Raw genomic sequence first — 16519 nt, forward strand, 5'->3', positions numbered from 1 at the left:
GTGTGTCTGTGTGTGTGTGTGTGTGTGTGTGTGTGTGTGTGTGTGTGTGTGTGTGTGTGTGTGTGTGTGTGTGTGTGTGTGTGTGCACATATGCGTGTGTGTACATGTGTGTGTGTTTTTATGTGTGTGTGAATGTCCATGTTGTTTCCCATAATTGCCCTAAGAGTGGTTGTTTAAATCAATGCCTGGGTTATGACCTTTACAACTAGCTGTTCAACCGCATTTTCAACAGTCCTTTGTTCAAAGCACTTTGAGCTGCATTCTTTTGCATGAAAGGTGCTATATAAATAAAGTTTTATTATTATTATTATTATTATTGCTCAAAAGACACAATTTATTTACAAATAATTTCTCACATAAATACAAACTCTACATTTTTTGTCCTATCCAAAGAGAATTAATCAGAAAAAAAATATTATAGCTTTGTGGTGCACAGGGTGTTAAATAAAAACTCTAAACATAAATAAAAACTCTAAATTTTTTGTCCTATCTGAAGAGAATTCATCAGAAAAAAAATATTATAGCTTTGTGGTGCACAGGGTGTTATAAGTAGCTGATAAAAAAGGCAAAAGGAATTCCAAACTGAAAAGAATTGTTATGTCTACATGAGTAGATAGAAGATGGCATTGACACCAGAGGGAGGATTGTGTTTTCTTCCATAGGGAGTTGCCCTTACAGGTCTATAGTGTTCCCTCTGTCTGTCTGTCTGCTTCAACATCTCCTGTTGTCTCTTACCAGTGGCCAATCTACACTTAACCTAACAATATGATTAACAACATGGTTTTACATCATTAGAAGTAACACTTAACCTAACAATATGATTAACAACATGGTTTTAACATTAACACTTGAAAATTATTTTCAGCATATTGCTTTGCATTTTTTTTTTTAATGAACTAAATAAAAACTGTATAAAACACTTATAAACTATGATAGGAATATCCATATCACACCAAATCATATATGTGAAAATCAAGTGTAAGCATGATCGTTGAATGTATAAAAAGTTTTAAAGTTTTAAAAGGAGTCACACTGATTTGTAGGTTTGTGATGAAGCAAGTGGTCAGCCCCCTGCGCCTGTCTGCAAGGCCCAGGCTCAACAGACAGAGTAGCCCATGGGGGAGAAAGGGCCTGATTTCAGGTTAAGAATGAATGGCCTCTGGGAGACGGTGGGGTGGTTTCATCCAGCAGGAGGATAATCCCCTTGATACACCTCTTAATACATTTCACACATCAGTGTGTTTTCTATACTGAACATAATCTGAGTGCACATCATCTAATTCATTTCAATAGTGTAAATCATTTTGAGTAGTTTAGTAGTTTGCCACACTGTCATGGTGGTAACATTGATTGTTGATTTTCTTCACACACAGATTGAGTTTTCATTCACAACATCCATATGGCTTAATCTCCACATTAGTGATGTCCGTCTCAACACATATTATAATATCCTCTTTTTAAGGCTTACAGTGAGCTCCATCAATCCAGTGGTCTGACCGAACATGGATCCCTCGTAGTGCACGGGTAATTACACTCCGCACAATAGGCCGTGTGGGAGGGGGAAAGGGGATGACTGTACAGGAACGGGCTGCTTTACCTTAATCTGCTCTTATCAGTTAGGTGAGACATAACAAGAGGCTCCCCTCAGCTCGCTACCTGGGTGCTCCGTGTCCTTGCATTGTGTCTGCCGCCCGGGCCCCATGCCTTGTTTCACACGACGTGCCAAAATGACTGATCACCCACAAATATGTGGGCTATGGTCAAAATATAGTATAATATCACCAAGTCACAGAGACTAGTATGACCTTAACTTCCTCAATGGACATTTTTGATTTTTTTTTTCAGACTGTTTAAAAGAGCCAAAGGATTAAATGCATTAATGCCATACCTCAACAAGAAAAACATCTATACTTAAGTCACCTACCACATTAGTAAAAATGAATTCCACACTCTGACTTATCTGTTAAAAGCAGTTAAACACCTATAATGTGACAGTATATTGTTTGAGAGGACATGCATAAACTAGAGATGCATTCCCGCAAGAAAATGTGAAGTGTGTGAGTGAGTGTCAACAGCAGGATCACTAACCTTTGCCCAACAAATGACATATTATACAGCCCTGATGCTGATTATTGTAATTACACAATCTGGAACACATGAGCATACAGCACACAGGTGGCTTTATGATTGATAAAACAGTATTCACAATTTGTATCATGTACCCTTAACTAAGTTGAAGGTGTAAAGTGTTAAAAGACTCAAGTGTCACACAATTCTAGCCATCCTTCATGCTTTAAGTGTTAAGAATGTCACTGATCCTTAGAGTACTTTGAAATCCTCCAAATCAATGTGACTGAGTCTGCTGGTACAATGAGTGGAAAACAAGGGGCGGACAAATAGTGACACTGTTGATCAGAACATTCGACTGGATGGGACAGATTTATCCATACGTCTTTGAGAATGAGTCTGATTGTATGCGAGTTTATGATGTATGCTGAGTATACTGGGTTGTTTTGTATTTGATTGACATAAATTCTCCCCCAAGAGGTACATGTCAATAGCAAAGTTTGACTGTTTGGACAATAAAGTATTTCTAATGTAAGAAATATGGTTCAATTATCTCTTTCAAATAAACCATTTAACCCATTTCAATGGAAGAAAAAAGACGGTGTATGAAATCCTCTGTTACAGATCTACTGGGGTTCATTTTAACTGGGGATGAGTGTGGGCATGTGGCCACAATAATCGTACTTTTACCTTAGGCCTATTTGACAGCAGATGTGACACTGATTCGACAAATGGGAAAACGTACAAGTTGGTTTTTATGTGCTGTGTTATTTTTTGTGTTTTTCACAATGTAATTTTTGTTCATGTCCATGGTAATTAATAGACAGAACGTAATCTTGTTACGCCCGTGTTAACATGGGGAAATGGGATGATGTGTAATGTTGAATCTACCTGGCGTTTGCCCTCTTAGTTAATGTCTAAGCCAACTGATGCTAAACAGTAGGCCAGTTAGGGTAAACTACCTGCTGGTTACTCTGCTGGTGTAGGCTGTCACTGTGTGATGATGTGGACTCGAAATGCTGCAAAAGCTGGAAACACTGATATTGCAGCTCATGAAATGGCTATTAAAACATTTTGACATAAGTACCTTGCTTCAGACTGGTATCTTTTCTCAAAAGTTGTTGAGGTGAGGTTAGGGTTTTTCTGCCACTGTAATGTATTTTGACTGTATTAAACAAGCTTGTCTTCCCCTCAACTCGTTGGATTTTCCTATTGCAAACTGTTTGATGTTATGCAGGCTAGCCTACACATAAAGTTCAGCAAGTTGATCACAGGCATTGCCAAACAACAACACCTTTGAGGTTCGGGCACAAGATGCCTCAGAAGAACACGTCTTGTGGTGCAATGTGGTGCTGTTCTGCTCACAATGCGTTGTTGTGGTCTCTCACCCCCAGATAAAATGAACCCCAGTTGATCCAACGACTCCAGTTAGGTAGATGTCACCCAATATGTAAGGGATAATGTATAGAACGCCGGTCATTATCGGGAAAATTAGCCCCGACAGGGCGAACCGCACCCCGACGCGAAGCGGACGGGTGTTGCTTCGCCCTGAAGGGGCTTATTTTCCCGATAATGACCGGCGTTCTATACATTATCCCGCTTATTACACGGCTACTTGCCAAAACGAAAAAAATAACTTAACACAGTGTGTCTTTTTATAATATCATTTTAATTACAATTTATTTGTTACCATTCGTGGTGTTAAAAAGCAGAGAAATAGTTCGCCAAAGACTTTGAACTTCAAAGACGTTGAACATTCTTTAGAACACAGCTGCTCAACTGTCAGCTGAAACTCAATATCAGATCAGCTGACGTCGCTAAGCAACGGAATACACTGAGGTTGATAAATTACCGGACTACTTGCAGAGTGCTACGAAAGACGTGAATCCGAGGCAAAAAGGCCACTTCCCTTGACAGTGGTCAATTATGCATAGCAACGGTCAAATATGGAAAAATAGTTGACCACAGAACGTTGGGAAGCCCCATTCAAGTGAATGGAGCATTCTACAGCATTAAGAAGAGCCGTGTAATAAGCTGAGATAATACACAGACTGAACTAAATGCTGACATCCAACGTGGGTTAGCATTATGCTAGTAGCTTAATGCTTGTCACTTCCTATGTGACCATTCATGGGCTGTTTGTTGATTACCAATCAAAATGATAGTGACAGACATGTTTAAATTCATAACTGACCTGTGCTGAAGTGAGTTAAAGGCACTGTATGAGCGGATATGTACACGCAAACAAACATTAGTGCCCTGCCGAAATTTCTTATCAGCTAAGTAAGCTAACGTTAGCTGTTGGGCATAAGCAATCCTAGCTAGTTGCAATCACAATGCATTCCTATAATAATACAACATGTAACGAATATAAAATGAGCAATACAAAGTCTGTCCATAGAATGGAATTTCTATTATTATTTTTAAGAGAGTGAAAAGTAACATAGAAAAAAAAGAGGTACGCTTGCGGTTATAATACGTTGCTTTGGTCTGACATTGCTGGCTGCAACATGTAGGCTACAGTAGCATCTCAGTTTTATGATATGCTGCGCCAACAGAGCAGAACTACAAGCAGACTACTCTGAATGTGCAGGCTGTGCATCACTTTAGAGAGAAAAAACGATTGTCTAACAATCTTAGGTAGGCTACTATGACGCCTATTTAGGGGCTAATACACCGTACTTACACATTGTTCACAATAAAAGATAGGCACCAGAGCATTTGTTGCAGTGGGATCGTGTGCATGCGTGCTAAATAGATACCATTAAAGGTACAGTTTTTACTAGATCATACTGATAGCCCACAGATTTTACTGCACCATTAGATGTTAATAAAGCCTCAAATCATTTAGGATATCTCTTTAAGATAATAGGCAAAGCACACATTTTTATGAACGTTTTTATTGCCATGAAAGTTAGTGGCTGTGTCTGATACAGCTGGCTGCAATATCCTGCTGACAAATTTCTAAACATGTACACACTGTAATGCTGTGTGGAGAGAACAGAAAAAGTTTATCTTTGTGTGTACCAATCACATGACTTGCAGAGCTGAGGTAAGATATCCATCTACCTAGCCAAACTTACCTATGTGTGATACTAACACAGAGGCTTTCGGTAACTTAACTGGCTAGCAGCTGCTTGCTAACTAACTAACAGCCAATTTGCTTTTCGAGTTACCTTGTCATCTTTATCTTTGTAATCTTTATAATTATCACAACCTAATGTTACACATGTAACTTAACACACTGTAACGTTAGAAACTATAATTTGTCAGACCCCAATTTATTTACTATTGGCTTTTCAGGTCAGCTTAAAATATCTTATGTTAGTTTGCTAGCAACGTAAGCAATGCAAAGCCGCTAACTACTTACCGCTAACTACGCTAGCTGCTGACATTCAGCCTACCTCATTAAGTTTTTCGAATGACTGAAATATAGGCTTTAATTAACCCATAAGCATGCTGATGTCTTCATCTGACAATTACAGCAATTAAGCCATTTTGTCAAGTGTCCGTACATTTTATGTCTTTAGCTTGGGTTGAACATGGACGTGCAAAATATGCTGGACAAATGACAAAATGTGTCACTTGAGACATGTAACTTCCCCTGGTTCATTTTCAATGGGATAATAAGTGATAAAAAAAAAACAGTGAACCTATCAATTAGCTGCGTACAAGCACACTACAAAGCATTAGGATGGACCTGTTAGCACTGCAATGGAATTGATATTGTGAAAACAGTGGGAATTGAAAAGGCGCCAACAAAATCACGGAATAATATTGCTTGTGCTATCACCAAAAAATAATAATAACAATAAAAAAACTTAAGGAAAACAATATGTGATTGGCTGTACAACCAAATAATAAAGATACAACTTCAGAAGAGCAGTAGTAATAAAATACCTACAAACACACACAGACAAGATGGACAGACGGTCAGACACACATGCAGACAACCATGCATTCACTTCTGCAGTTGTACTTCCAATCCTGTGGTCATGTAATTGCAGCTCACCTCACCTGTATCATTCCCTCCCTGCCTGCCTGTCTGCTCATCTGTGCCTCATTAGCACAGGCAAGTCCTTAATCCCAGTGTTTGTTTGTGTTGAGCCGAGAGTGAGACCACGTCACAGCCGCACACAGAGGATGGAGGAGACAGACGCGGAGACAGACACGAACGGTGTCGGGGAGATGGGGGGGGTGGGGGAATCCGACGCCTCTGTGTCTTGTTAACGACTTAGGTGTTTGTTGTCTTTTTTCCTCCTTTCCTTTGCCTTCCTCCCCCACGCTCCCCGGGAGGTGTGCGGTGTAGCGGGTGGGTTGTGGGTGGCGTGGAAGAGAGAGAAGAGAGGGAGATTAGAGAGGGAAGGAGACAGAGAGAAAGAAGGCCTGGCCGACGGGTCCTGCGGTGAGCTCTGTGGCCTTTCCCTTAAATCAGGCACTTGTTTGTGTTTCCTCTGATTGAGAACACATTGGCCCGGGGCAGAGCTGGGAGGCTGGGGTCCCTCCTCTCCAGGGTCGCCCCCTGCCTCTTCCTCCCCTCCGAGCCCCGGCCATGGCGGGCCCAGCCGGGGGCCCATGCCCTGACCCCCCAGAGAAGGGTCCCGCTGCTCCCTGACCCTCTGCTGCCCCTGTTCGGGGGGCGACCTTCGCACAAGCAGCTTTGCCTTAACCTGGTTTGGGAGCGATCCCCTCCCTCTCTCCCCACACGCTCACCTCATCGACCTGGTTACCAATATGGGCACCAGCTCCCCCACAGGTAGTGGAGTGTACAAAGAGCCTGAGGACTCACATCCGGCTCTGCTGTGGCATTCACATTCATGCACGATATCAACTAAAAACAAAGGATGAATTCTTTTCTGTCCTAGTTTAAAGGAGTTGTCCCATGTTTCTCTTTTTTAGAAATGGGCATGGATACTTACTGAGTTGTTGAATAAACCCAAATCTGGGTCAATGCACTATGTCCTTGTTGCTTGAATGGTGAGGATGTGGAAACGGTGATATTTCAGCAATTCAGCAGTTCATCTTCATTGTGTTGTCCTCTGTCCATCATAGTAAGAAAAGGCTCTAAAAGAATGCATATGTACACGAGTGGCTCTGCTCACAGTGACACTAAAGTTCATCTCTACTTGCAGACATGACATTCTAAATAGAAAAGATTATAGACCTCCAAAATCTTTGCTAAATAGGCTTTGGGAAAGTGTCCTTTTTGTGATTGGGTCAGTTGAACTCATATATACATGTATCATATGATTTAATTATATGCAGGTATTATATACAATTTGCTTTTATTTTTATAGTCGGACAAACAAAAAGTAAGTACAGTCCTATTTATCTAATAAGTATAGACTATATAAGTATACCACCGCAGTATACCAAGTATTGTACTGCTTGGTTTATTTGTGGGTGCAGAAGTGAAATGCTGAGGTGAATTTGTATTCGTATTTATGGTAACACTCACAGGTTGTATGAACGAGCACTTCATTAATACTAACTTGTGTGTGTACGTGTGTCTGTGTGTGTGTGTGTGTGTGTGTGTGTACATGTACGTGTGTATTCACCCGTGCGCTTTTCTTTGTCCGTGTGTGTGTGTGTGCATGTGAACTTCATTGTGTATGATCTTTCATGTGTGCACTTAATTGTCTTTGCTTAGTGCCGTGTGATGTGCGGAAGAAGAGAAAGGTGAGGGAGAGTGGAGAGTGGTGCACAGCATGGCGCGGCCTCGCTCAGGAAGAGAGCAGCGCGGCACAACATAAACAGGACATCGCATCATCTGCCTGACACAAGGAGCGCCTCAGCTCTGCCACAGAAAAGCCGGACACAGGAAACCTCCCGTCCCTGCTGGATGAAGCGTCTCTCATGTTACACTCCCCTGTGAATCCTCAAGAAAAAACAAGGCTGAAGTTGGGGTGACCATGCTGATTTTTTTTATTTTGTTTAATTAATCGATCTGTCTGTCTGTCTGTCTGTCTGTCTGTCTGTCTGTCTGTCTCTCTGTCTGTCTGTCTGTCTGTCTGTCTGTCTGTCTGTCTGTCTGTCTTTCTGTCTGTCTCTCTGTCTGTTTCTCTGTCTGTCTGTCTATTCATTTACTCACTGTGGAAATATGATAGATGTACCTCCACCTCATGACTAGTTTTATGAAAGATTTCTCACCCAAAGCTTAGGTGATTTAATAAAAGTCTGAACATTATCACTCGGCTCTTCATCAGCTGTGCTTAAAGCAGAGCCAACGGGGGACGGCTTAAGGGACGGCTTAAGGTCATTTCCCTCACTACGCTTTCATGTCTTGTGGAACTATCGGTCGGCTAACCTGGACGGCTCTCGGCTGAGACTGAGCAGCGCCTTTGCTTTGGCTGCATGTCACTCCATTGACCATTTGAAACCAGCTCTAAAGAAGACTACTTGCATCAGCGTGGGTTACCTGTAAAAGAGACTTTTGATATTTACAAATTTGATTCAATTCCAGCAACTGTTTACTATCTATTCAAATGAGTTTGCCTATATATGAGGTTAATTTCCCTCTCCCATTTCCATAGATACAAATCACGATTGTCAGTAGCACTGAAATTGCACTGGACACTGCTATACTGCAGTTCTTTAATGGTCAGACTGTTTAACCCACAAAAACACTGTTTTGCTTACCACTGAAAAAACGAAATTCATACACGTTGATATTAATGTTATGTACACCTATACTATTTAAGTTCTGTTGCAGACTGATATCAAGGATGCCAACACAAATCTTCGGAAAACCAAGTATGTGTAAAAAAAACAGCATGATGAAAGGTATTTTGCCTTCTACTACTGTAAGGGTTGATGTGGCATGATGTCATGAAGAAGAAAATGTCCCTCTATGCTGATACAGATTACATTTCTCAGCACGTCCAGATCCTCAGGACCATGCATTCACATTTCACTCACATCTCACAGCACAGCTTTGGCTCATGCTATTTGATCTTTATTTCTTGTCCTATCAACACCGTTACTTACATGTGATAATTCAAGACCGGGAGTCTCTGTTTGCTTAAAGTTTGGGGTTTGAGAAAAAGAGACACCTGTTACTGGGAAACAGTTAGAGGTGTTTTGGTTGACTCTTTGTTGAAACCTTTTTTTTTTTTTAAACCTTTTTAAAACTCAATATTTATAAACCCCCCATTTTACTACTTTGGCAAAATAAGGAAATTCTGATGATGTCTCAGGCCAATGTCTTCAAGGGTGTTTATTCAATAATCTCTGATTGTGGCCTTATTGTCTACAAATTATATTATTTAGATGATTTAGTGATTAATTAATTAATTTGACTTGAAAGCATTACTGTTAATATCCATAGTAAGTATCCAAGTATCCATGACCATATCTAATATAATAACAGTGTTATTATTATTATATTATAATTTGTGCCTTTTTTGTTAGTATCATTGCAATTATTGTGGTTTTTGCAATCACTGCGGTTATTGTGTGTTTTGCACCTCTGTAAGCTTATAATAATAATAATAATAATAATAATAATAATAATAAAACGTTATTTATATAGCACCTTTCATGCAAAAGAATGCAGCTCAAAGTGCTTGAGGGTGAGTGACTTATGATATGGTAGAGTCGCACGGGTTAGGTGGATGCCCACACCTCTGTAAGCTTAAGGGTGAGTGACTTATGATAAGGTAGAGTCGCACGGGTTAGGTGGATGCCCACACCTCTTTAAGCTTAAGGGTGAGTGACTTATGATATGGTAGAGTCGCACGGGTTAGGTGGACGACGGTCCCTGTGTGTAGTGACACTGGGCCCCTCCCCATCAAAGCCTGTCAACCATGGAGCTTCACCTGCTCCTCCTGTGAAACAAAAGAGTGCAGGCCAGCCAAAAATAGCCGTGGTGAGAACACTTCCTCCCCAGCCCCAATAGTGGCGATCAAAGGCTTGTTTGTACGGCAGCTCCCCATGGTTGCTGCTCTCTGATAAGGATCGCGTCTTAAACCTCACATTGCATATCTTAACAGCATGTCTTAGTGAATTTGTGCTCTTGGAAATATAATACAAAAAGCATACGCTATTTCTCTTTCTGTTTGGTTCTCCATGACTGACATCACTTCCTGCCTTTTTCCAAGTTTGAATAAAACAACTGACAGCGACCCAGCTTCTCCATTTTCTTATAGCTCAAAAACATGACAAGGTATATGCTGATCTCTGAACGAATAGAACCATCATCACCCCAGACAGACAGGATTGTTTTGATCCCGTTCAAATGTCAAATTCCGTTTATGGGTTCATCAATAGTTCTTCCATTACCTCATTCTAAATATCCAACATCACAGATCTGTATCAGGTGGGTCACACAGCACACTATCATAAAAAGTGCCAAATGCAACAGTCTTACAGTCTTGTACACGAGCACAAATGATAAAGTAACACCCCCTGACTGCACAAATGCAGCATATAGCACCGATCCACTGTTGTGCTGCAACATGCACTGGCTGTGGGTGCAATGCATTATAATAATTTGACAGGGGAGTTGTTAGGAAAATGCCTTAGAACTTCCCATAAGTTTCCTCAAGGTGATAAGAAAAGTAAACACGGCCTCTGCGCTTTGACAAAAACCCCAGCCACCTTCAGGAAGAGCTGTGGGGCTCTGCGGGCTTTGTAATTTAAGGCAGGGGTCAGTGTGGGGCTTACAAAGTGAGGAAGCCCCCCCTACACCCTCACCCCACTACTTGAGCAGAGGGGGACAGGTCAGCTCCTACTTAAATAAAGGTTGAGTCATGAGGCCTTGCTCTTAAGCACACCGGCCCACTCTCTGGACATGCACGACCTGTGTGAGGGTGAGAGTTGAACTGTTTGATGATTTCAATCTCCTGTACAAGCTCCTGAACACTGATGAGGCCTGATGTGATACCACAGAGATCTACTTAATCACAGGCAAACAACAGGGTCACCATAATATTTACAGACAAACCATTAAGGGTAGAGCCTGATGAGTGACGTTATTTCAGGTGTTATATTTCAAATGTGGATATTGTAATTATGATGGAATTTTTATGTTCAGTCTTCAAGCTTTAAGATTTATACCGCAAACACAGACACTAAGGCCTAAGGGTTGCCCAAACAGTATCATTCAATTCCTGAATAAATCTATGATTTTGCCTTCGATCGTTCTTAAAGACTTGGCGACAAAGGTCGTATCTGGACTGAATTTTGCCTGCTTTACTTTAAGTCCCCATCTGAATGTTAATTTAAGTGTTAAATTAAGCGCTCACCAACTAATTTGACATGAAATACTGACCAGTTAACAAACAGGTACAAACAGGAAGAGTGCAGAAGGAAAAGTTACTTAAAAAAAAAAGTAGCTTAATGTTTTGTGAGCCTCACATAATGTTATTAAAAGTACTTTATCTTTATGGGTCAATGATACTTGTAAGGTGCACCAAAATGTATACGTTATCAGGCCGTGTAGTTCTATATTCAGGTAATGAAAATCAAGAAGTTGTAATGTAATGGCGCTTATAAAAAACATAATTATATATATTGTGACTTGTGCACGTCTAAAGTGTCTTGAACTAGACTAGGTCAAAATAAAGCGCATATTCGCGGTCCTGATGACCTGGTGCGCGTATCCCTCCACATTCTTACCCTCCAAACCATAAACATCCTCATTTCAAAGAGGAGGGCAGGAAGTTTGTAAGGACAGGAATTTAAATCTCTGATATCCGCGTTCATTTGAGAAAATTCTGAGCCACGATACGGCAAATGTTTATCGGGCATATTGTTTGTACTTTCTCAGCTTTTAATTTGAAAAGAGCTTAATATACCACACGTTTCTATACCTTTAAATAGCTTATCTCTGATAACAATGTTTAGCACATTTCATATATGCCTACTGGTTATTTACCAAATGCATAGCCCATATCTGTAGGCTATGTTTCTAAAAACTCATTCTAACAATCCGATCGATCCAAGAATTCAGTATAAAATCAGCAAATAAGTTAGCCTTTAGGAGCTTCAACGAAGAACCAAGAATATCTGCCATATCTGAGTTGAAAGTACGGACGTAGAACGAATGTCTAATAATCAGTTACCATATTAATATGCAATTTCTTACCTGTAGAAAATTATTATTATTATTATTATTGTTATTATTATTATGTCGTTATGAATTAGTGATACATTTAGTTGTTCATTGTATTTACAATCGACTGCTCAGTTAATAATTGCATCGATTTACCGACACACCGAACCAAACCCTACCTTAGTCAATAATATTAGTCAAACTAAAAGGTCAACACACTGTTTAAAAGTTACATTTTAGGACTGGCAGTGATGGAATTTGGAGTAGTGGTTCCTTCTCCTCGTCTTACAGAGTTTCCTGGAGCAGCTGGGTAATAACTAGGACGCGCGCGGCAGGTCGGCGGTGAGGCGTTGACACACATAACAATGCTGTTGCACCTGCGTGGGTTGGGGAAAAATGCCCTGCTGAAAACCCGGGGGGACGGCATGGGTGGCCGAGGAAACTCTACTCCTCCGTACCTTTCTGTTTTTAATGGCACTGTAGGTTCTGGAATTGCAATTAATCTGTCTGGCGAAAGTACAGTTTTAATGAAAGCATCCACAACAATTAAGGGTCAATACAACTTTGAGATATTTGTGTAAAGGCTAACACTGCAGCGTTGGGACAATTGCATTGTTTTAGCCCCACTGCAGTTGTTGTTTATTGAATAAAACGTCTTAACCATATCGTCCATTTAAAAAAAAAATGTAACTGCTGATGTTTTCAGTCCATCACCTTCGTTGTTACAATAACTGCAAAAAACAGTCAATATTGTCCATAAATATTCCCAGACTTTAAAACACACCTACCTCAGAGTGAACTCCGAAATAGCCATTCAAATTATATTTTTGCATTGAAAACTAATTGCTGGAATATTTAGGGCGACTTCACATTGGTCTGGGGGAAACTACTCTACCCTCTCCTCGCTGAACGACAGAATGACGAAAGCGGAACAAAGCATCACACAAATTAGTGCGCATATATCCACTGGATACTTGAGCGAGGCTGACGAAGGCGTCAGAGTGCCTCGGGAGAGGATAACTAAGTCGGACCTTAAAACTGGGAACTTTATGGACTACGTGCATTTCGGAGGTGCTAAAGACAATCGAATGAAGGTCTTTTTTGGAGAACACAGAGGAATCATTGTTATATGCGCCTGTTTATGGTGGCGCTCATAACCAGTTCATAGAAAGGCATGCAAAAAGGAGACAAAAGCTCAAAGTATAAGGTAGGTTGGGTAGATGTCTTCCTCCGCCACACATTTTTGTTCACACGTCTTCTGTCTTCACAACCACCTTATAGTTGTTACTTAACAGCTTGATGTATGTTTTTCTTTTTTGTTTGATGTTTTGTTTTGTATTGTTTGTTTTGTTTCAGAAGCGATGGCATCTTACCATAACCTAGAAGATGACGCAATGGCTTTGATGGTCCATGACACCAGCACAGTCAAAACCGAGGAGTTTATCAAAGAAGAACCGGCTCAAGAGCAGAGTTCGGAGAAAGTGGACCCGTCACAGAAGCCCCCATACTCCTACGTCGCCCTCATCGCAATGGCAATTCGGGACAGCTCGGAGAAACGGCTCACCTTATCTGGCATCTATCAGTACATCATAAACAAGTTCCCGTTTTATGAGAAGAACAAGAAGGGCTGGCAAAACAGCATTCGACACAACTTGAGCTTGAACGAGTGTTTCATCAAAGTTCCCCGGGAAGGCGGGGGCGAAAGAAAGGGGAATTACTGGACCCTAGACCCAGCTTGCGAGGACATGTTCGAGAAAGGAAATTACAGAAGGCGGCGACGGATGAAGCGGCCATTCAGGCCTCCTGCGGCTCACTTTCAACCTGGAAAATCTCTCTTTGGCGGGGATGGATACAGCTACCTGTCCCCTCCGAAGTACATCCAGTCTAGTTTCATGAACAACTCCTGGCCGCTCAGTCAGCCGCCTGCGCCAATGTCCTACGCGTCTTGCCAGATGACAAGTGGCAACGTGAGTCCCATCAATGTTAAAGGGTTGTCAGCCCCGTCGTACAACCCTTACTCCCGAATGCAGGCTATGGGTTTGCCGAACATGATGAACTCTTACAACACAATGAGTCACCATCAGCATCCTCACCAAGCCCAGCAGCTGAGCGCCGCCACTGGTGCACCCTCTCCGGTCCCCACCAATAATCCGGCGGGCCTGCAGTTTGCCTGCGCGCGTCAGCCTAGCGAGCTCTACTCGTACTGGGACCATGAGGCTAAACACTCCTCGCTGCACTCTCGGATTGACATATAAACGGAGCCTCTTCGATGTAAATCAAATGCAAGAGGTGGTGCAGGCGTGTTGAATTTTGATCGAAGTATTTATATGTGGCCTCTTTAATTGGTCGTTTTCTGAGGTTGGAAAGGTAATACTTGTCGAAATCAACATACAACACATTGGAAGTCTTAAGTAATTCTTACATCTTGCCAAGAAGAGTTCAAGTACAGGTTGAACGACAGAGAAGGCCCTCTCGTCTGGTTATCCTGCATTTTGACAAAGGTCTGTTTTGTATCCCAATTACCCCAAAAGCGAACAAATGGTCCACTCGCCAGTTATCAAAGCCACAACTTTTACCGTTTTACGAAAACAGGGTACACAACTTGAAACCGCACACCTTCGTATAATTATTAATGAGCTAATTGGTTTACACGAAGACGTTATGGTAATTGTTTGAATGTCAGTCTACCTCTAGGTTGTGTTTTAAAAATTACATATATGTCTGGCCTGTAGCCGAGTCTAGACCATTTGAGAATTTTGCCTGTTGTTTGTTTAAATTCAAGTTGTCTCTTGATGGTAATAGAATAATTTTCATTTTTTGTTTTGTTAGAACCCTTTAGTTGGCGACTTACCTTTTGATTTGCTTTTTTGTCAAGTCGATTTATGCTTTCTAAAATGTTGGGACCATGTTAAACCAGCACTTATTTTATAATTCGAAGTTCTTAATAAATGCGATTTTCAATCGAAATTCCTGTGGTATCGTTTTCAACTTTTACTTCACAAAATAATTATTTCAGTTATTTTAGTTGATTTCTATATTATAAAGCTTTACAGTAGGCCTGAACGTCCTGCTTGATAGATGCCATATATCACTAAGGGATTTAGTCTATTTTAAAGTGGTAGTCAAAATATTATTTTGTATTTAAATTATTATTATTATTATGTTTTTTCATCTGTCTGTAAATATCCTCTGAATAGACTGAAGGCCTATTTGGCAAACATAGCCTACAATTTTACAAAACACGTATTTAATTTGAGCTTAAAAATAACAGTTGTCTTCCAAGCCCCTGTGTAACGGGTTTCTGCTCCAAAGTGATACATAATTCTGTTGCCCAATAACATCGGTCTTCAGTCTAATGTCACAGATATCATGCACTAATGCAGAAATGCCCCAGTACATGGTTTGCAGCGTGAATAAGACGCACACGTGATGAGAGTATGATGCGATTGCTTGTTTTAAAAATACTTTTAAAAATACAAAAATATGTAATGTCTTTAAATATTGATGACACGCAGGGACTGACGTTTAAAGAAATATCCTCGAAAATATCCTTTTCAAATGGCTTTTTTGGCCTCTTAAAACTTATTTGCATAGCAGGCGCCGAAGTTGTCCTTGTCGAGGGAGTTGCTCTTCTAGGCTATATAGGTGTTTTGACATGTTCAACTGGGTAATGCGAAAATATACAATCAATCAATCAGTCTATTAGCTTTGGTTTGACTTTAAAATCTCTGTATTCCTGGGGGTTTACCCCAAAACAGAAAGGAGTTGATTGACAGGTCAGCAGCACGCAGTCACCCTTGATCATTTTCAGTTTTAGCGGTTTTTATGCACATGCTCTATACATGATACACATCCTAAATTTGACATTTTATTTGTACATAAGATAACCATAAAAAAATCGCAACGTAATAGCGTTTAATAGTGTTTAATATTTCGAGGTGTCGCAAAGGTAAAGGCCCATATTTTCATACGTGGAACAGAATAGCTCTGTATGACCATGTATGTTGCTGTTTATGTTGGTAATCTGTCTTGTTATTTGTGCAAAAAGTAAAAGAAGTCGTCATGCAGTTTTTATGGTGTTTTTAAATCTGAGCGTTTTGTGTTCTTCTTATATGCGAACAACACCATGGTCGTGCGTTAGGGTGCAAGCATATTCTGCTGTTATGTAAATGTGGAACTAATAATTTGGCTCTTAAGTCGTAAAGTAGCTAAATGGGTCTATGTAATTGAGAATGATAATGTGTGATAATGCCGCACTGTTTCCAAATACCACTGCTTTCAAATACCAAACACTTAATATAAAATATTTTCGCTACAACAGGAACTCCAGCGTCATATTGCGGATACTTTTCGAACATTTAATAACTGTTGCATTCAGGATGGGCCAGGGACACGTCC

At 40.6% G+C, this 16519-nt stretch overlaps 1 protein-coding gene across 2 annotated transcripts; it reads left to right on the forward strand.

Annotated features, from left to right (window-relative positions):
• The first annotated feature begins 13093 nt into the window (after positions 1–13093).
• On the forward strand, positions 13094–16188 carry foxl2b (forkhead box L2b). Of its 2 annotated transcripts, none has more exons than XM_031560260.1 (2): positions 13094–13328; positions 13478–16188. In XM_031560260.1, exon 2 carries the CDS (start codon positions 13483–13485, stop codon positions 14374–14376), a length of 894 nt encoding a protein of 297 aa, XP_031416120.1. In that variant the 5' UTR covers positions 13094–13328; positions 13478–13482; the 3' UTR covers positions 14377–16188. The 2 variants fall into 2 exon arrangements, with proteins under 2 accessions (XP_031416120.1, XP_012675732.2); XM_012820278.2 differs by having other exon boundaries at positions 13481–16188.
• The last annotated feature ends 331 nt before the right edge of the window (positions 16189–16519 follow it).

Source organism: Clupea harengus, chromosome 22 (assembly GCF_900700415.2).
Source record: "Clupea harengus chromosome 22, Ch_v2.0.2, whole genome shotgun sequence".
Classification (NCBI taxonomy): Eukaryota; Metazoa; Chordata; class Actinopteri; order Clupeiformes; family Clupeidae; genus Clupea; species Clupea harengus.